The sequence below is a fragment of the Coccinella septempunctata genome, chromosome 8 (genome assembly GCF_907165205.1).
Source record: "Coccinella septempunctata chromosome 8, icCocSept1.1, whole genome shotgun sequence".
Lineage (NCBI taxonomy): Eukaryota > Metazoa > Arthropoda > Insecta > Coleoptera > Coccinellidae > Coccinella > Coccinella septempunctata.
In genome coordinates, this window is record NC_058196.1 from 16,802,858 (window position 1) to 16,824,600 (window position 21,743).

Below are 21,743 nucleotides of genomic sequence, written 5' to 3' on the forward strand. Positions count from 1 at the left end.
CTCATAACTTCATCAACCCAAACCCGTCGAATATCTTTTATTATTTCTGTTTTCTGGTTGGAATATTTGGAAGGAATATGAACAATATTGATGGCTATGAGGGCATATAAATCAGATTTAAGGAAGAATAATATAGTATTGAAATTCTTATCGATTGTTACTGTTATTAACTGATGTTTATTTCATTATTCTGAGTAAAATTCATTTTTAGATATAATAATAGTAATAATGTTTATTCAGATTATCATGAACAAACTGTACTTACAGGTAAGTTATTGAACACTTGCTCCGAGTGTAAATACACGATTAAATCAATAAATAAATCAATAAGAATAAAGAAACACATATATCAGAACCAGAATACCTTGAGGTGCAAATGTGGCGTGAAAAAAAATTATAGCAAGCAATTTCATTGTACAGCTGAGCAGATATTCAAGACCTCGTCATAAGGAAAAAAGTGTTTGCCGGAACGGACTTCATCGCTCAAAAGAAACTGAATCAAAGGCACCGGAGTCTTCCACTTTTCAGTGGAAGGCAGTGAATTCAAAATTTTTGGCGCATTGTAGGCATAAGATGTTTTGGTGAGTGATTTCCGCACCCTTGGCACAATACAAGAATGTTTTAACCTTACGTTATAGGCGCTTAATCTCTTCAGTCTTTTTGTTGGACTTTACTTAACTATCATAGAAAATGTATAAAGTTGTCTTATATTGAAGACTCCTGCCTACCTGAACAGTTGTTCTGTCGGGTATAGAAGTTTTTCCGAGTATAATCTTCAGGAACCGCTGTTGTATTACAAGTACAGGTGATACGCGTGGTACAGAACGAAAAGGTGAGGGTTTGGTAAGATCTTTTCAAATTTTTAAATTCTATATAGAATGTTTTGTACTTTCCTCCATGTATATTTTGCGTGGACGTTCCACTTCAAGTAACAGTCCCAAATATTTTCATTTATATATATGTTGAAAAGCAAGGGTCCAAGGACTGAACCCTGAGGCACCCCATGCGGAACAGCGAGTGGGCCGATCGTCACCCCATTCAGTTTCAGAATCTTTCGTCTTCCAAAAATATAGCTTTCAAATAAATCCAGACACCCACCTCTAACACCAACACAATCCAAGGACTCAATGAGGAGCTCGTGGCTGACGTGGCCTTTGCCAGATCAAAAAATACGCAGAGCCATGGCTTGCTCTCATCCAAGGATAATAACAGGATCATCAACTTTCAAACGATTCGATTATCGTCACAGATAACAGAATCAACGTTATATTATTCGCGTCAGTATGGCAGCGCTTGTCATAAAATAAAACTGGATAGCTACGTTGAGATGTTGGGAAATTCATAGAGGACTAGCACTCGCAGCTTTGCTCGTGTAATACTTCATCGTGAAATAGTTAGGGAGCCGAAGAGGACATACCTTGGACCCTGTAGAGTACCTCTACCAAAAATTAGACCTGTATATAGGGGGAATTGTCTGTCAGAACTGTCAGAATAGTAAAAAAACGATCATTGTACATACTCGAGCGTGTCAGATTAAGATATATGTGGTTAATTACATGTTGAAAAGTATATATTCTCTTAATCTGACAATTTAAGCGTGTCGAAAATGTGTGGGAGGGCACCAAAGTTGCAAAAAAAAACGTCACTTATACATTCTCGAGCGCGATGGCGTTTTTTTTATTTTGAAGCTAATGATTCAAGAATATCGGAATAATCTGATAGTTTTAGCAAGCCGAAATAATAAAAATTGGCCATAAAATTGGCCACAAAAATCAGTTTTTTTGAATAATCTCCTTCCCTGGGCTTCAAATCTTTTTCGCATTCTTTATAAATTTGTAGAGCATAACATTTTCTACAAATTTTGTCCCAAGCAATTTTTTCTACGTTCAAACGTTTTTGAGACATATGGCGATTAATGCCAGGTGTTTAGCGATACAGGCTGAAGTGAAAATGCACTCGTTGGAAAAATAGTACATTCTTAGGTTCAGTCACAGACAACACTAAAATTTTCGTGACTAATTTCCAAATTGTCATCATTAAAATACCTTGTCATTTTGACAATTGGATGAATGTAGATTAGACTGGGATTCTACATTGGCCTTGTCCTTTCGCAGGTGTGGCTAAGCTTCTCGCCCTTATAGCCCTCTAACTCGAGAACGGTTAAGAGTATGTAAAATTGCTTCAGACAAAAGTTGGGTAGAATTTTATTATCTACAACTTTCACAATGAATACAAAAACTATTAGAGGTACAGAGAGGGAAATATTCGAAAAAAAGGGATTTTTATCATGTTCAAAGAGTAGATTAAAAAAACCCCATTGATTAGTGTCAGATTAATGGGTAAACACGTCAACAACACCCAGATTAACCATCTGTATGAAAATCTGACACGCTCGAGTATGTACAAGTAACGATTTTTTTTACATTTTCAAAGGACCGCTGTGACCTTGCCTCACGTCCAAATTGTCAGTCCCTTGAAAAGTAGTTTCCTTTGGGTCCAATTAACATCCTCCAAAAATCTGACACGCTGGAAATTTTTTTTTCACCATTTTCAACTCTTCTGTACGGCCAGTCCCACCGCGCAAACTATCAGATAAGCATGAATTCATTATCAGAGACACGTAGAGCTTTTACATTATCTTAATCTGACACGCTCGAGTATGTAGTCCTGCCAATTTTTTTTACATCTTTGAGATCCTCCAGACGCTTTCCCCACCGCTGAAAGTGCATACATCATAAAACCTTTTTTTCTTCCTACCATCTAATCTTCAAAATCCACTAGGTCTCCACGACGCTCGAGTAAATCCCGATATAGCATCGTTGGCTCCCCAACTAAAACTTTAGGGACGTTAGCTATATACGCCACGGATTAGAACAATTTAAGAAAGCTCATGAGCAGATAATCAACAAACCTGACTTCGAAAAATGAAAGGTAAAATGGAATCGAAAAGTAAGTATAATACCTTATAATTAACAACGATGAGGAAAACCACAAACAAACTGCAATTGATGAAACATAATTCTAGTCCAAATAGAAAAGATCATAATATCGATCGTGACCCTTCTAAATCTCGCTTTGAAGTAACGGTGACACTGCCCAAATTCGTATTCATTCAACCTGTAATCTGTACCTGTCATATCTTGCCATCGTTCGGTTAAAGGCAGTCGCATACAGGAATGTATCATTTTCCGCTGGGAAAATAACTATTTCGTGAAACAACAGGATGACCTGTTGTTTCAATATAATTTCAGTGTAACACGTTCGCCACATCGGGAGATTCACAGAGAGACGTTATTTCACTTTTCTTGTTAAATTGATGTTAATGATTTTAAACATGAATATAATCTATTTTTACGATGAACTTGTTTGTTTTTCAAGTTTTTGACCATTTTCCGTAGTGACCCACCGGTGGGGTCCATAAGTTATAATTATCTCCCATAATCGTCGTGTCCCACCGGTGGGTTTACACAGGGGTGATGTATAGGGTTTTTCAACAAGAACTTTGTTTTTCACTATGGCCCCACCGGAACTACATGAAAGTTTTGACATTTAGTTTTTGACATATTTATAGTAGAAACTTGGGCAATTGTCACCATAGATTGCTATACCTATGCCTTAATTACTTCCAAGCAATCCGAACATTCATTTGAATATCTTTCATCGTTTTTCTGGCTAAATATCCCGCCACATACGGTTTCCTCAAATCATTTTTCTCGTCAAAAGTTTTGACTTCCATCACATTGTTGTTGTTTTTATTCTTTTTCTTCTTTCTCAACCAGAGTTGCTGGTTATTAGAGTGAAGTATTGTATACTTCAATCAACGTTATTAGTATTAAATAGATATTCGTGAAGAAATCTACTAGAGTAGATTTCAAGGGAGTAAACCCCCCCCCCCTGATTGTCTCAATGAATTCCATTTCACTCAAAAATCGTTTCAAAATAATAGAAATTCACCATGAAAATGGTGGATCTGTAAAAAATCGGTCAACACAATCGAGAGATGTGAACAACTAAATTTTGGCCTATTGTTGAAGATATGGATATCACAAATATGTGGTTTCGATAAAACAGTGCCACAAGTCACACATCTACCGAAACAATGGATTTATTGCAAACCAAATTTCCTGATCCCATAATTTCACGAAATTATGCTAGCTAGATCATGCGTCCATGCGATTTAACACCGCTGTAACCGTGGTCGATGTGGACATTTATAATAATTGCCAAACCATCCTTTTCTGAATAAAATAGAAATTTGAATCATTGCCATCTGAATTTATTGTTTCATTTTGATTTACAAAACAAAATTTTTGTTGAAAAACCCTATATTAGAATGATCAAATGACTATTTTTGTTTCAGATAATTGATTATACTTTTGTCTGTAGCTTTGAAAATAAAACCTTTTTTCGGCTATGCTAACACAATTTTTTTCATCTCTCATTTCACTTCCAATTACTCAACATTTCCTTACTACGGCCGGACAACCTCTGCCGCGTGCGTCAACTAGTTCTGAATATTTATTTTACTCGTGACCTATCCTATTCCAAAGCTTTTACCTCTTTTCTATTCACACTATACGTTTCCCCAAAAGCTTTTAGTTGGAACTAATTGAAAGGGACACGAAAATGAAATCATTTTATCTAATTAATTGATTTGTCCACAATCGAGTGGAGGTAAAATGAGAGGTTTAGTGTTATCAGTTGACGCTTTCCTTGCACACACGAATTTTGTCGAAATGTATGGGATGTTGTTAGAAAGTGTACAATATTTTGTGCAGGTAATTATTACTAAGAAATACTATTTTTTTTTCTAATTCCCTGTTTAAGTTGGAATATGGTGAGGAAATTTGGAATGAAGTTCTACGAAAGGCGAATTGTAAATATACGGAGTTTAACACTCATCAGGTTTATCCTGACGAAACTATGGCTAGTTTAGCTGCTGCTTGCGCAGATGTAACACAAACTTCTTATGATAGCTTCATGAACTTTTTTGGAAGATGTTTTGTTCGCTATTTTTCAAAATTAGGGTAAGTATCATAGCCTAGCTCTTTTCTAATCTTCATATGGATTTCCCTCCTGATATCTGAAATAGGTACCAGAGGCAATTTGTTGAAACAATATTGCCAAAAAATTATGATATTGAATAAGCAAATTAAATTCTTTGCCAATATTTCCCTTGTATTATTCGTATTCAAATATTGCATTAATGTGACCGATTCTCGATGGAAATCCTTTATTGAAACAAAATAATATTATGTACCTATATGATTTTTACAAAAATAGTTTTTGAACCACAAACTATAATCAAGGTATATGTTTTGTGTTGTATTCTTTTTCAATTTTACTTTCTTTCGCAATAAAGTTAGCGCAATATGATTCCTTTTCCGTGAAGGTTTTATATTTATAAAACCTTTTGGTCCCGACAGAGAATTTTTTTGGTATAATTTTTTCAGTGAAGTGGACCGTTGACCTATAATAATGAGAGATTTATCAATATTTCTGATATTTTCACAGCACGAATGATAAATAATAATACATCTGAGTATAAAAAACATACAGAACAAATGAGGAAAAAACAACATAATGTAAGGTTTGTAAAAATAATGAATCATACTGAACACGAATTTCCACAAAACGATTGATTGCATCATGTTTTGGTTAACGAAATTTCAAATTTCGAATACGATCACAGTTTTCTGTTGAACAAAAAACAAATATTTTTATTTTTTATAATATGAGTAATAGTAACTTATGAAGAATACCACTCTGAATTTGAAAATTTGTGAAAAAATTATTGATTTCTTGAGTTATGACATGTTCAGGATAATATGGTGAAGGTAATGAAATACATATATTGTTGTAATATTCATATTCCCTATCAAAAAAATCTACTTGACCTTGGAATGAGCTCGAAATCAAACTCCTAGGACATATTAAATGTATGCATTCTATCCGAAGACTAAGGAACCTTCATTTGAAACATTTTTTTTAATTAAGCTCTTTCCACTTCATATCTCAAGGAAAATTCATTTTATGAAAAAAACCGGAGTATAAATATTTTTCGTTTTTACGATTATCAACATTCTGCAAAGCAAAAAGTATATTTTTGAAATCAAACTCCTAGGTCACATTAAATATTTGAATTGGATGTCCTTCTGAAAAATGAGAAAGTTTTATTGAAAATTTTTTGATCAATGAATTATTTCAGTGGGTCATTCTGTTTATTAACGATAACAATATCATATTCAGATGAATAATAGTTCATCCATCTGAAGATATAATTGTTATAGTGAAACACGAGCAATGGTTTAAACAATTTATCCTAGTGAAAATAGGGTAACTCAGATTTTGGTTTAATATTTCAAGCTTAAGATCTTAGTAAAACATTTTATATAAGCTGCAAAACATGAAAATTTCCAACATTCAAGTGGAGTTTTCGTTATTATTTGTAGGTATGACGTGACAGTGAAGTCTACTGGAAGATACTTCACAGATTTCTTAGAGAGCGTTGATAACATTCATTCCCAATTTTGCTTCACTTATCCAAAAATGAAGAGCCCCTCCATTTATTTGACTGACATAGATGCCAAGGGGTGTGTTTTGGTTTACAGAAGTGGCAGACATGGTTTCACGCAATACGTGATGGGTAAAGGTGAAACTAAATCTTCCTGTACTGTTCACTATTCGAATGATTTCAGGTCAATTGCAACAAATATCCAAAGATTTTTATGATCTACATTTGGATGTCAAAGTGCTGGAAAAAGCGAGTTCTGCGAGTGGATCTAAAAAGAATTTAATCGTTACATACAGATTGGATTTTGATAACCGAAATTACGTGAGTGAATATGTTTTGGATATTCTAAAAGTTTATTTTCTGAAAAGGTCATGGGGTCACCAGGGGTCTGAGGGGGGAAGTTCAGTCCCCCACTCTACTCTACTCAAAAATTAGTCCATGAAACGCACGAAAATCACAAGTCGGTGTTCAGAAAGTGTTTAGTTTTGCCTTCCCCCTTAGCCAATGGCTAGTTGTATTGCTCCTCAATAACCCAAGGGCTGTCAACGCCTCTGGATAGTGAATTAGTTTTGCACAAAGATTTTGATTGATTATGTTGGTTGATAATTTCGAAATTCCTGCTTCTATATCGGTTGATTAATTTGAAATTGACAATGCTTGATTGATTGATCCATATCCTCCCATTAAAATAGAAAGTGGATCTTTCAGTTCACTTCATCGCATATCGATTGTGTATTGTGTATATTGTGAACACTTTGTCTAAAATATTCGAGAAATGCCTTTAAGTGAAGTGAACTGATATTTTTTACAAAAATAATTCGGTATTGAATTGAACCGAGGAGGTCAAAATTTTAAAGAACAGTGGATTCAAATATCCGCACTCAATCAATTATATTTTCTTCGCTATAATAAAAAATGATATATTTTCTGAAATTGATTGTCTCTGATAATAATTTCAAGGTAGAAGTGAGTGAGAGTTACTTTTTGCCAGGAAATTCCAACTGATTGAAATTATTCATCGAAATCAAATGTGGTGGGCCAAAATCGGTGAGATAGAATGGCAGCTCCGTAACCGAAAGAGCTAAAGAAGGATAAAGGCAGAAACCGCATCCATCTACCTCCTTTTGTTTTCAAGTTATTATAACTAAAAACTTATTTTTTGGCTCTTTGAATTGATGCCTCTATTTCGTTAAGTTTCAGTGATGTCAAAAAAAAATGTTACATTCTACAGACACTTCTTTATGTAGAATAGCCTCTAATCAAAGATTTATTTTCAGTCTGCTGCCACTTCAGTAATATAATAGTAACTTTCATTTTTTAAATAAAATAAAAACCCCATGTTTTTTAACATATTCCAGTCCCATATTATTTTCTGATTAATATTTAATATATGTACCTACGTCGGTCGTGTCTCTATAGGGACAATTATAATTTTTCGAAAACCCTGAAAACTAGTTTCGGTCAAGTTGGTAGGTTATTTTCATTGATATATGTAATAGAACTTATTACTATATTTAGTACTTATTACTAGCTATTTTTCTCAAAAACCTTGAACTTTAGCAGGAAATTACATGGGACCTGATTTGCTAAAAATGGAAGAAACTATATCCAAAATTAATTTTTTTTTAATATGGAAAAAAGTTTCTTGCGGAACAAGGTTAAAGGGTGACTTTTCCTACACCTTGAAATCATAGTGGAACAACAAATTTTTGAGTACCTACTCGTTCGCATAAAATTAAAAACTGCTTTTCGGGCCCCCTAAAGAGGGGCTGTAACTAAGCAGGGGGCACATAAAAGGAACGTTCATATAAAAAACCCACCAAAAATTCGACAACGCGCAACTGGGCAAATCCAGTTTAGTTATAAAACCGTAAGGAGTTTTTGATTGTGAAATTGTGTATCTCTGTTGCAGATGTTACATAAAACACAGAGGCAATCTCGTAGGGGCGATGGTTTGCTATCACCCGTTCCTTGTTCATTGCTCTTGGACCTTTTTCCTTTTGGAATTATATTCGATACAGAAATGAAGATCATTGGAGGTGGCAAGAAACTCGTGGAGGTTTGGAGAAGTGCCAGTAGCTTCTTGAACCAACCAGTAACGAAATTTTTCAAGTTGAGAAGGCCTAAGGGCATTCTACTCACTTGGAAAAATGTAGGGTCTCATAGTTTTTGGATAAGTAGATGTGCTTCAATAAAAAATCATGTTGCATTCATTTCAGATTCGAAATTTGAAGGCGGTAATGTTCGAGTTAGAGTGCAACGTTGGAGCTGGTGATTTCTTATACGACGATCATGTAGAAAAAGAAGATGTGTCAATTGATCAGAAAGAAGTCCCATCCACTGAATCGGTTGAAGCTAGTAAACGTAATATACTTCTGAAAGGACAGATGAAATATTTGGATGATATAAATGCCCTTGTCTTTTTATGTAGTCCCATGTAAGTCTACCAGTCAATGGAAATTTCCCATTTAAAAAAATAATAAACTACCTTGGTTCAGCAAAACTGCTTATTGATAGTGATGCTCAAGGGTCCAACGAGAAAAGAAAAGACTTTACTGAAGTCTCATCTCATTTCACCGATCAGAAGTCTCGTCTCGGGTCTCGTAGTCTCGTGGTTCATAACGTTTTGTAAAAGTGAAATATTTAAAACACATATAGTAGAGTTACAGAATTACATCTCGGAGGAAAGAGAGCCAGCAGACTTTGCTCTGATTCGTAGATAGACGTAGATCTACGCTCTGATTGGACGGTATTGACGTAACAGATTGAAAAGATGGAAAAGATGCGATTCTGGAACGAGGCAATATGTACTCTAATATTAACTAGAACCCGGTAGATTGCAACCGGGTAATTTTTTTCAATTATATAATTCTGGAAGCATAATTATAATAGTGGTAATTTTTTTAAATTTGTTGAATGAATATGGTGTTTTCCGACGAAAAATTTTAAATTTTCGGATTCAATTGACTTATTCTGAAGTTAATGTTATAATATGAAAATTTTCAGAATATGAAAATTTACATTCGAAGTAGGTACCTTTTATGCAGGGTGACCCATATGACACCAACATTAGATCATTTATTATTTTCGAAATATTTTTGTCGATCATAGGATCAGGGGTCAGTTTTTAATTGAGGATAGCTCTTTTAGCTCATATTAATACTAGTTCATTGTATTATCAACCTAATTAAAATTATTTCTGAGTATTCGATCGACAACCCCAGTAAATGTAAATTAAAAGAATTTTTTTCTACATAATTCGTAATACTCAGAATAGAAGGGGGTGATAATACAAAAATCTAGGGTTAACATGGGCGGCAATCAGAAATTGGCTCTGTGATTGAAAAAAATTGTTCGGAGATCGGCAATTTTAGATTAGGTTTTTTTGGAAACAGTACATTTTCGGTGAACTAATGTTGGTGTCATTCGATAGTATTTGGTCTACTCTTTCGTGGTGTGACGTTTGATTCACTAGTTTTGGGACACCCTGTAAAAAGCCTTCGACACACGAAACTGAATTATGATGGGTTCCGCTGTTATCGATTAATTCTAGTAATTAAATTCTCATACTCATTAGGTAGTAAGTTAGTTTGGATAGTTAATTCAAAATTCTCTCAGGTTATAAACTGTTCGTATCAATTGGGGAAATTCAAGAAAGCTATTCAAATAGTAGATATACCTGATATAATACACCATTTTATAAAATAAACTGTCTTTTAAAGTATCAATGAACAGTTTGATTCATAACCATTGGAACATTGCCTAAGGAATAATAAGGAATAATAATTTGAATCAAGATTTGAGAATGGGATCAAGCAGAACCCAATGAAATATTGCTGTGGAAGATGAGTTTTTTCCTTATTGCTGATAATTTGAGCATTTGATTCCTCAAAAATGATGAGAATAATTGTCCCAAGACTAGAAGATCGTCAACAAATGGATAAAAGTATAATATTCCACCAATTCATCGAAGGCAGACAGAACAGAGCGTTTTGCTTTGCTGCAAAACGCAAGATCCCAACTAGTTGAATCGCATTATTATTTGTTTAAGCCACACTAGCTACAGCTGATTCACTTTACGATCTATTCAGTTTTTCAGAGTGAACCCACAAATTAATGGAATATTTATGAAATAATAACGTATATAAAAAACCACCGGCTCACGTTTTACATAAAGTTTTTACCGAGTGCAAGCGTCTTGGTATGTATATTTCAGCAGAATGAAGAATTTCTGCTCTCGATCATTGTGATAATATTTTCTATGAAAACTTATTTTTCTTGTGCTTGTGAAATCTTGTATGGATAATAAATAGGAAAACGTTATATGAATACGAAGAAGTGATTCCAAAGTTTTCAAAATTCACCACACAGTTGTAATTTTTTGATGTTGTGAAGAAATATCTTGAGGGAAATAGTTTCAAATTCAGAATTTCCTTAGAGATTAAAAAAAACTCTGTAATGATTTTTTGTGTGGTCAGATGAGTGCATTCTCCTAAAGTCTATATTGAAATATTTAGGTAATCCCTACAAAAATAGGCCATTATTCAGAAATTTAAACTTCTCACAAATTTTCATTTATCTTCAGAATAAACGATCTTGATGAACTACCAGAGCAGGGACTATATCTGAACGATTTGAATCCACATGGACTCAGCAGAGAAATGGTTCTAGCTGGATGGCAACACAACTCAAAGTAAGAAAAAATCATCATTGCTAAGATGTTTTATAAACAAACTGCTGTCCGTCAATTAAAAAACGTTCTCCACCGGAGAAAAATGCTATGTTGCTCTGATGAGGTCAAATAAGACCGAAACCATGGTCAGCATCTGCTTTTCTTCGATGGGTCATACTCCATTTGGGGCCTTGACGATGGTTCAATTCAGATCGAACACTTGTTGATATTCATATCGGCGGGTGGTATGCATCTGAATTTATCCTTATTATATTGACAATGCACTCCCAGAAATCTGACACACACCGACGATCTGAGGCTACAGTTCGAAAGGTTCACAGTGAAATCAAGACCGTCCCTTATCTGAAATTTGATTATCTTGGTTTTATCCAAATTAACAACAAGGAGTTCCTTCAGCACCCAGACAGTAAAGCTTTCAATAAGAGATTCACATATCCTTCTCAGTTGTCTAGATTACGAACCACGAATGTATCATCAGCAGAAAGAATCACAATTCAAGCCACAATATACTGAGGAAGCTTGTTAAGAAAAAGAAGTGGCCCCAAGACTGAACCTTGGCGGACACATAATTCAGGTAAATATCTTCGGATGTCACCCGGCTTAACCACCATGGACCTGTTTGAGAGAAAGCTCGAGGAATACTCCTCGAAAACCCATCTGATACAATCGAATGCCTGAGTTAGAATTTGAAGAATTTGTAGACCGAATAGAAAAAAAATTCTAGAGCATCAATACAAGAAACAACAGAAGGGTTGAAAAATATAGAGAATGAATTCAAAAAGAGAACAGGAGAAGATTTCATAAGAATTTATGACATTTTCAACATAAGAGTAGGGGGAAACAGAGGAGATATTAGACATGAAAATTGGAATGATTGTTCAGACTGTATAACTTTTATTGGGCTGTATTTGATGAATTTAATTGGTATTCCTCCAGGTCCAGGAGCTTTATTGTTCTTCACAGCTTTTTGACTCTTTTAGACACATATATCTACATTCTGATTTTCTCATTGCTCGAATATTTGTCTCCTTTTAGTATATATACCTTGAACATTCCAAGTTCCAAAAATCAATTGCCGTTATCTCTGCCTATGTCGTTTACTGTCATGTCTATACGAAAAGAGGCTCAGCGTTTGAATTGAAAAATATGAAGCTCTGAAAATAACCTATATAGAAGCATTATTTCAGACTAGAAATAATGTTTGACAAGGCTGAGCATCGCTCGGAAGATTTGGAGAAGAATTACGAACTGCTGGAGCAGTGGAAGGAGAAAGGTGATGACCTTTTATATTCGATGATTCCGAAAACTGTCGCCGATAGATTAAGATCAGGCATATCTGCATTAGATACCTGCGAAGTAAGTCTGAACCACCTCCTATATATGGGCAATTTTTATCTATTTCTCTACGGTTTTGTGGAAATCTAGTGATTTGATGAACTTTACAGAGTTTTGAAGCTGTATCAATACTTTTTTGCGAGATCGTTGGTCTTTCTTCGGAAACCGTCAAAGATGCCATGGATGTCGTTGCTACCATGAACTCCGTTTTCACTTGTTTCGACTCTCTAATGGACACTTTTCATGTATACAAGGTGAGTGTTACGAAGGAGTAGAAGGACCAAGGAATTATTATATTGTCGATAAAAATTTATCGAGTTATAATTCTCCTTAGAAAGATTGTATAGATTTTAACAGTGCGAAATAAATAGGTGCTGGGTAAATTATTATCAATTAAATCATCAGAATTCGTTACAATGTGATTATCGAAGATTAAACAAGAATTTCAATTTTTGTGAATTTTGTACTTATCATCTTTTCGTGATTCATCCCAAAAAAATTTTTCTCCTAGTAAATGTTATTCGCAAATTTATTTCAAATCCTCATTTCTATAATACAAAAACTCAGGTAGAAACTGTTGGACCAATTTATATGGCTGCAAGTGGAGCGCCAGAAAGAACGCCCCATCATGCAGAAAACGTGGCTGACGTTGCTCTGAATATGGTACAGAAGATGAGGAACTTCAAGGCACCATCAGGAAATAATGTTGAGATAAGAATAGGTAGGTTCAGTATTCCTTTATTTTCAAAAATTAACTTGGTAGCTTAGAACCTTCTATCCTCGTACATAAATTACCTATTAATTGGCATCATCTATAGTGATGTTTATGAATAAGTATGAATACTTTTCAAAGTGAATATGTTAACTCGAATAACAGGAAGGTATTGTTCTAACAACTCCAAACAGGCAAAACTTTACTGTTCTCGCGGAATACTATCCGGTAATCCGGTAACGGTTTTCGTGCGCCAGCTATTTATATTTAGGGAAATAGCAAATCTTCCCTGTTGCGGCTTCTTACGAAAGCGCTGAAGTGCCACACAAAAAAAAATCCAAATGTACAATTCCGACTTGCAAGACGGAATTCTGAAATACATATCAGAATTCTGAGATACAGGTCGGAATTTTGAGATGCAAGGCAGGAGGAGGGCTAAAATAAGTCTAATGACCTATTTTAGCCTTGATCCGTGAATGTGTTTTTGGCTTCTTGGAGGAATTTTCGATGAATGAAATGATATTCTATTTTTTTTCTCTTCGGTTGCACCGTAGCTGAGCTGTCCAAAAGCTTCGTGCTCAGTGCTTGTGAAAGCACTTGGAGTATTTTTGTACTCCCGAAAATTATGCTCCTGGGAACTTCTCAAAATCTTTCATAGTGCTTAGTGATTCGAGCACTTTATCAAAATTCCTACATCCAGTTTCATTATCAAGTTCAAAGTCACTTTAAGTTTCGTGTAGTGTTGGTTCCGGTAGGGTTGAAGAACAGCTTTAAAATTGAAGGGGCTTTAAGTTTGATTATGAAACTGGCCGTTAGTCCTTAGTTATCCCTATAAAGTGCCCGCGAGAGGCCTTCGTGTCAAAACACGAAGAAGCGACCGACTTGTCACCCTACGAGCATATATGGATACTACAGATAATATATTATAATATATTATCATATTATCCTGATTCCCCGTAGGTAACGACGAATCCCTCGAAGCTCTGTGAGCTTGTCAGAATCAATAACGTCTGTTAAAACTTTTGAAAGAAAAGAGATAGAGTAGGCGTAGGTTGAGGGTCCAAATATGCCTATATATACCTTAAATGAGACAAATCTGCTGTATAGAGGGCATTCTGATCACATGATTCGGCAAAAATCGAATGCAACAAAGAAAATGTCATTCGACCAATTCTAGCCCCACTACTGTCTTGCATCTCAATTACACTCAGCCACTGCCACTGCCACTCGCGCTGCCGGAAATATTTCCCGAAATACTTCTGCGGCAGTATCGAAGGCAGTGAGTATTTACACTCTGCTCCATCATTTCTCTCGCGGCCAAGTTTCGGCAATGACGGATGAAGAGATAATTGCTTCAATTCCTCAATTGGAATATCCCCCATATTCCGACTGATCCTTTTCCAGGCGTCGTGAACCTTATGTTTGATTTTATGGGCTTTGTCGCTTTTATCCCATATCACCCTTTCACCTTCTATGAGTTCTAATAGCATAATGATTTTTTCATTGTTCCACTCTGTCGTGGACATTTTTCCCAATAATATTGATTTGATATATTATATTGATTATTTTCGAAACCCTTCGCCGCTTACGTTGAGAGCAGCAACCCGGTTGAATGTAATACCTCGATTACACTCAGCCGCAAAGAGCAGGGAAGTGAGCAGGGAAGTGGGCAGCATGAGAATGTAATCACTACACTTCTCCTGCTCCTGCCGCTGCCACTCGCGCTGCCCTACGCTCCCTAAATTGGCGGTTTTTCGTGCGGAAGTCAAAGGACCGGCAGTGCGAGCGGCAGTACGTGTTTACATTCAACCGGGTTGCTGCTCTCAACGTAAGCGGCGAAGGGTTTCGAAAATAATCAATATAATATATCAAATCAATATTATTGGGAAAAATGTCCACGACAGAGTGGAACAATGAAAAAATAATTATGCTATTAGAACTCATAGAAGGTGAAAGGGTGATATGGGATAAAAGCGACAAAGCCCATAAAATCAAACATAAGGTTCACGACGTCTGGAAAAGGATCAGTCGGAATATGAGGGATATTCCAATTGAGGAATTGAAGGCGAAAAAAAAATCACTTATGGCCACATTCCGATCACTTCTGAGGAGAAAAATCCAGTCCATTAAGTCTGGATCAGGAGCAGATGATGTTTTTCAACCTATATGGCTGCAATTATCTCTTCATCCGTCATTGCCGAAACTTGGCCGCGAGAGAAATGATAGAGCAGAGTGTAAATACTCACTGCCTTCGATACTGCCGCAGAAGTATTTCGGGAAATATTTCCGGCAGCGCGAGTGGCAGTGGTAGTGGCTGAGTGTAATTGAGGTATAAACACGTACTGCCGCTCGCACTGCCGGTCCTTTGACTTCCGCACGAAAAACCGCCAATTTAGGGGGCGTAGGGCAGCGCGAGTGGTAGCGGCAGGAGCAGGAGAAGTGTAGTGATTACATTCTCATGCTGCCCACTTCCCTGCTCACTTCCCTGCTCTTTGCGGCTGAGTGTAATCGAGGTATCAGAATTCTGACTTGTATCTCAGAATTCCGACTTGTAACTCAGAATCCCGACTTGCAAGTCGGAATTCCGACTTGTACCTCAGAATTCCGACTTGTAACTCAGAATTCGGACTTGTAACTCAGAATTTCGACTTGCAAGTCGGAATTCCGACTTGTATCTCAGAATTCCGAGTTGTAACTCAGAATTCTGACTTGCAATTCGGAATTCCGACTTGTAACTCAGAATTCTGACATAGCAAGTCGGAATTATACATTTGGATTTTTTTGTGTGGCCCGCCAGCGCTTTCGTAGCTTCTAGTCGAAGACAAGGTTCTCTATTATCTAGGGTGTTATCGATAATTATTGAAGGTCAATATCCGATTTCACAAATTTATTCAGTCTCTTACACACAGTTAGGTTAGGTTAGGTTAGTTAATTTGGGCGTTTCTAACTTTGATCATTATCTCTGTTTCTGTTTGAGCTAGGATGTTGAAATGACACATTTTTTATAGCAGTCCAGTGACGTACTATGATTTTTTTCTACAGGTTTATTGGTTGAGCTATATCATAAAGTTGTTTTTTTTTATTATGAAAACAGTAGTTTAAAATGACTTAGAAAGAATCCCCATTATTTTACCGTTTCATAAATATATCATACATCGCCCTCAGTCTTTCTAAGTCATTTTGAACTACTGAAACTACTAGAAAAACATATCTTTATGTTATAGCTCAGCAAATATACCTTTTGGAGAAAATCATAGTATGCCACTGGATTGCTAACGAAAAAGTGTCTGTAAATGTTTTTATTTCAACTTCCTAGCTTAAACAGAAACGGAGATAATGACCAAAGTTGAAATTTTAATTTTGACTCATAACTCGAAAACAAAAGAAGATAGAGGAATATAGTTGATGGCCTTATTAGTTTCTCGAAAAAAGACGACTGTTATGTCTTCTCGTTGGATTGAAAAAGTTGTAATTAAGGTATCACCAATTTTGCCCATATAGCAGCAGGAACTGGTTGTTTCACAAAGTGAATTAAACGGGAAAAAAGGAGTTGTTTTTCCTTTCCCTTTTCGTCTTTCCAGGGGCTTTTTCACCGCCAGTCAAACTATTTCCGTTAGGGTGAGAACTCGGGCAGAACGAGGTTGGCTTAATGATTCTTATGAAGGCTATCGAAGCTCCTCGAGATTGAATATTAATAATAGGCGCTAATTCAGCTAATTACACTCACCACCCTGTTTGAAACGTTATTAGCAATAACTATAAACGATAATGTCCTCCGCAATAAACTTAGTATAGGTGTGTTTTGGAATCTAGGACGAAAACAGCAAGCTGTTTTTTTTTACTTTATATTAAGCAACGTTTCGCAGTACTATTTCATCTGCTTCTTCAAGCCTACAAAAATATTCCCAACATAAATTATCGCGGTATTATCAAGGTCCTAGGGATATTAGGTACTACTGATAATCATTTTCTCTCCATAGGAATTCACACCGGATCAGCAGTTGCTGGTATTGTAGGAATAAAGGTTCCGAGATACTGCTTTTTTGGCGACACAGTAAACACAGCTTCAAGAATGCAATCTACTAGTGCGGTGAGTGGAATCGAAATGATTACTTCTGCAACTTTTATTTTTGAGCCGGATCGCAAATTGCAGCTATACCATGGTAATATGATATTTAAATTTCTTCAACGTATTTCCCCAAGATATTTTTCAAGAAATAGAAATTTAATTATCTCTAGGTTTTTTATTGAATCAAAAGCTCACAATGAAAAACTATGTGAATTATCAGAATCATATAAGCGAAATAGAAATAGAGAATTAAAGTATTGCTTTCTAATCCCTTAAATGTTTATTGAACAGCTGGCCAGTCATTGCGCAAGTCACCAGACACAGCTGTTTCTTCTAGAGGCCAAAGGTCTCTTCTCAATGGGGGGCATCGACTGCCTGAAACCATTTTTTCGTGCTCCATTCAGAGGAATCTAATAAAAAAGTTCCTGATAGATGTACAAAAGATGGTCAGAGTTGGTTTCGGAACAGAAAAAGCTAAGCGGATCACCGCTTAGCTAGTATGTCTGCCTTCTCGTTTCCAGGAAGCCCAGCGTGCGCCGGGTACCAAATAACTACATTACCAAAGCCCAGCTCACCCAAAGCTTTCTTGCATGTCCTTACAAGTATAAGTTGACCTATATCCATATATCTGGGAAAGGTGATTTAGTGTTTCTTGTCTATCACAGCATATACAGCGCATAATATGGAAATGGAGGACTCCACCAGGTGCTAACAGGCTACGAAATATCTAATTGGAGAACCAAATTCCGCAGAATTGTCGCCTCCGGTTGAAATATCTATCACTAAACTGTACTGATGAGGGGGACAGTGATCCCGAAACCGATCTACAGTTGTCTTTATAGATGTTTTCAACTGCTCGAGAATTATCCTACGCTTGTTCATGACCTAGCTCGCATTATTGGAGCGCTAATTCTACGGAATTGGTTATGGTTACGCTTAAGCAGTGTTATTTTTTTCAGATTTTTTTAACGCAGAATAATTAGGGTCAACTGGGTCTTCATTTTGAAATTGTTTTTGAATATAATGATCAGGAAAGTAGCAAGAACCGAATATATGTTTTTTCTTACGAAACGCGCCGTGTAAATTACTGCAGATTCAGAAGACATGGTGAAAATTATACTAATTTTATTTGGCATGTACTTTGAATTTGACGTTATTTCGCTTTTTCGTAAATAAGGGCCTCGAAAAAACTCGATAACTTTGAATGGAATGAATTTGGTGAAATGATATTTTGGTTGTGAATACTAGAATAATGGAAATAGATACTGCATTTATCATAATTACTCGAAATTCTACTGCGTGTGCGAAATGAGACAACGCATTGGCTATTTATGGTACCATCACCCCTGATTGGAATTATTCTAAGTTGGTAATAGAAAACCTCAGTTGATATGTAAATTAAAACAATTTTTTTTTCTACATAATTTTTATTACTCAGAATAAAAAATAATTTTTTTTTGCAAACAGTTTTGAAAACTGCGAAAAACCTTATCCTTAATCACAAATTGGTCCCATGATTGAAAAAAATAGTTCAAAAATCCGCAATTTCATGTATTTTCATAAAATTCTAATTATTTTTGAAACGGTACATTTTCGCTTAACGTTGGTTGTTCTTCAACAGTATTTGGTATACTCTATCGGGTTGAATGAAAATTAAAAATGAACTCGTAGGGAACGGCTCGATAATATAATATGCCACGTTTTTCAGGAAGAGAAATGATTACCGGCCAATCCTTCAATAACTATCGGCCGAAGACCGAAGACAAAGCGTAACAGGAAGATCCCAGTGATTCCATTAAAACCCACTTCCGCCGCTACCATGTTGTCGATCTTGTTGGAATAGAGCACTCCGCCACTATTTAGTTTCATTCGGTTGTAACGCAGATTTGAATAAATCGTTAATCACTCCCTACGTCCAAGCGCGCCTAAAGAAGTACCTACCTACTCACTGCTCTTCACCGAACATGAACGGTATAACTCTGTTTTCCACAATTACCTAGCCTAATCATTGGCTTGAGCAGGAAATGGCTCTCTGCGTTGCTTAAGTTACGTCTTAGACCTTGTCGTCTCAGGATACCTGTGCCACAAGATTATCTAGTGGAAACCGCAACCAAAGTTGCACTGACAGCGTTACCAGTGCAGCTTTTAAACACCTTCTAACGCAGCTCCTACAAAAATATGGATCAGTGGAACAGGACAATATTTGGATCCGGAGGTAAAATACCTTCCTAATCGGATCTCCGGAGGAGGGTGCCTGAGCGAGTGAATCATCGTAACACCATCAATGAAAAGTACATAGGTTTTAAGGTTTTTCATCATGGAACGTCAGAACCTTGCTAGACAACCCCGAGAAGGGTACCGCCCTAATCGATAAGGAACTGCAACGAACTTCCTTTGCAATGGTTGCCTTAAGAGACACGCTTTTCGGACGAAGCTAGCTTGATAGAACAAAAGCGTATACTATTTTCTGGAAGGGCTTGCCAAAAGGCGAAATCAGACAACATAGCGTAGGAGTAGGGCCATTAGAAATGACCTGGCTGCCAAACTAACCGAAAATCCAGTTGGTATCTATGGTATGATGACCCTACACTTTCCTGCAGCAAATAACACGTTTGTGAACATCACTACAGTATACGCACCCACTTGAACTCCAGAACTCCTCTGACAACTTAAAGGACACTTTCTACGAACACAATATGTGTATAACGAACACCTATTTTATTACGAGACACAATTCAAGGGGGACCTGGCGCCACCCGCGCTCAGGGCATTGGCATACTCTCGACTATGTAATTGTGAGAAGAAAAGATCTCAAAAAGGTGTTGGTCACTAAAACCAGAACAGACCTGCAATGCTGGACTGATCATAGGCTGGTAATTTCAAAACTGAAGATCTCAATGCTCCCAAAATACCAACGCAAGCTAAAGTTCCTAAGAGAGCGCCTTCAAATCCCCAAACTGCACAACCCTTCTACAACACAGATTCACAGCTGCCGTCAAAGATGTCTTACCATCGGATGAAGACATTGTCAATAGTCTTCTAATGATTCGAATCGAACTAGCCAAGTACCATCACTCAGAGAGCCAACTTAGAGATCATTCCATTGAGAAAGATTAGAGGCGGACTATGGTTTTGGTCTTATTTGACCTCGTCAGAGCACCACAACTACCACCTCAGTGGAAAACGGCTTGTATAGCTACAGAACCAAAATTAACCCCCAACAGCGTGTATTGATAAACAGTCCATCATTTTCGAGTTGCAATACAATATATCAATCATTTAGAAAGTTATATTTTTTTGAGTATTCGGTATATTTATACTCATTTTACTTAAAACACGTTAGGAAAAAAATTATTCGTACGTGAGAACTTTATTTTATAAACCCATTTTTCAGCCTGGAAAAATCAACATTTCTAGCCATACGAAGGAAATTCTTTGTGCCGATAGATACATTACAGAAAGCCGAGGTGTCGTGCAAGTCAAGGTGGGTAATATAATATATTCCAGTAACCTTATCATCAAAAAGAAGTCCACCTTACATAGTTTGAGGTGGTAGGTTTCCTTCTCTCATATTGTTTGGGGCCGTACAGAGGTGCCAAATCCAATTTTTCGACCTCGGCGACCCATCAGATTACCGCCATATAACCCAAACGGCTAAAAACTAACACTTTTCGCCATTTTTGACAATGAAGCAGTATTTTTACAACGAAGACAATTCTATGAAAAAAAAAAACAGTTGTTTTTTAGAATAATGGAAATTACCTAATTATTCGTTATTACTTTCAGTTCGAACTCAAAATATTTTAGTATGCACTCCATATTTTGAAAAACGATGGTATATAATTTTAATTATTTTTCACAGGGAAAAGGTGAAATGGAAACATATTGGCTGCTAGGAAAAAACAAGAATGATGATCTTCATGAGGACATCTAAAGGAAAATAGAAACTCGTACCGTTAGAAAAAATGTAATAAAAATTTAAATTTAATAAAAAATAAGGGTGAACACGAATGCGTTTTCTTATTATCACAAATTATCATAATTTGGATTGGCCAGGATTTAATATTTGATCTTTGATTTTTCTGTGTTCAAAAAATATTTTTTCTTAGATTCGGAACATATTTTTTCCTGGGGTCAAAGAATATTTTTATCTAAATCGAAACTTCTTTTTCTTATTGGTAGAAAAATATTTCGAGACATTAGTCAGACACATTCTTGAGTCCGAGAATTCGAAAATGATTTCAAAGCAATTTAATTTCAAACCCGAAAATTCGAGAATTGAGTTGAAGTCAAAGGCAAACCTCAAAGATGAATTTGAATAGTTGACCTTGAAAAAGGAGACAAGGCGAAATAGAATGACTCTAAGAAGTAGCGCTGAAAAAATATTTTTTGTGCAAGCGTGCACGTTCAACTTTTTCCC

General features: G+C 36.2%; 1 protein-coding gene across 1 annotated transcript; it reads left to right on the plus strand.

Annotated features, from left to right (window-relative positions):
• Window positions 1-4,708: 4,708 nt before the first annotated feature.
• On the plus strand, window positions 4,709-21,328 carry LOC123318833 (soluble guanylate cyclase 89Da-like). Its single transcript, XM_044905584.1, has 13 exons — window positions 4,709-4,778; window positions 4,828-5,027; window positions 6,453-6,646; window positions 6,699-6,835; window positions 8,427-8,666; window positions 8,734-8,951; window positions 11,100-11,207; window positions 12,395-12,563; window positions 12,653-12,796; window positions 13,110-13,263; window positions 17,235-17,344; window positions 20,718-20,807; window positions 21,186-21,328. Exons 1-13 carry the CDS (start codon window positions 4,737-4,739, stop codon window positions 21,255-21,257), a joined length of 1,878 nt encoding a protein of 625 aa, XP_044761519.1. The 5' UTR covers window positions 4,709-4,736; the 3' UTR covers window positions 21,258-21,328.
• The last annotated feature ends 415 nt before the right edge of the window (window positions 21,329-21,743 follow it).

Bases quoted from the DNA above. Each gene is read 5' to 3' on its own strand.
- LOC123318833 (XM_044905584.1), top strand. From the start codon at position 4,737: ATGTATGGGATGTTGTTAGAAAGTGTACAATATTTTGTGCAG. The intron at 12,564-12,652 runs GTAAGTCTGAAC...TGAACTTTACAG, and splicing joins CTGCATTAGATACCTGCGAA to AGTTTTGAAGCTGTATCAAT. The intron at 12,797-13,109 runs GTGAGTGTTACG...ACAAAAACTCAG, and splicing joins ACACTTTTCATGTATACAAG to GTAGAAACTGTTGGACCAAT.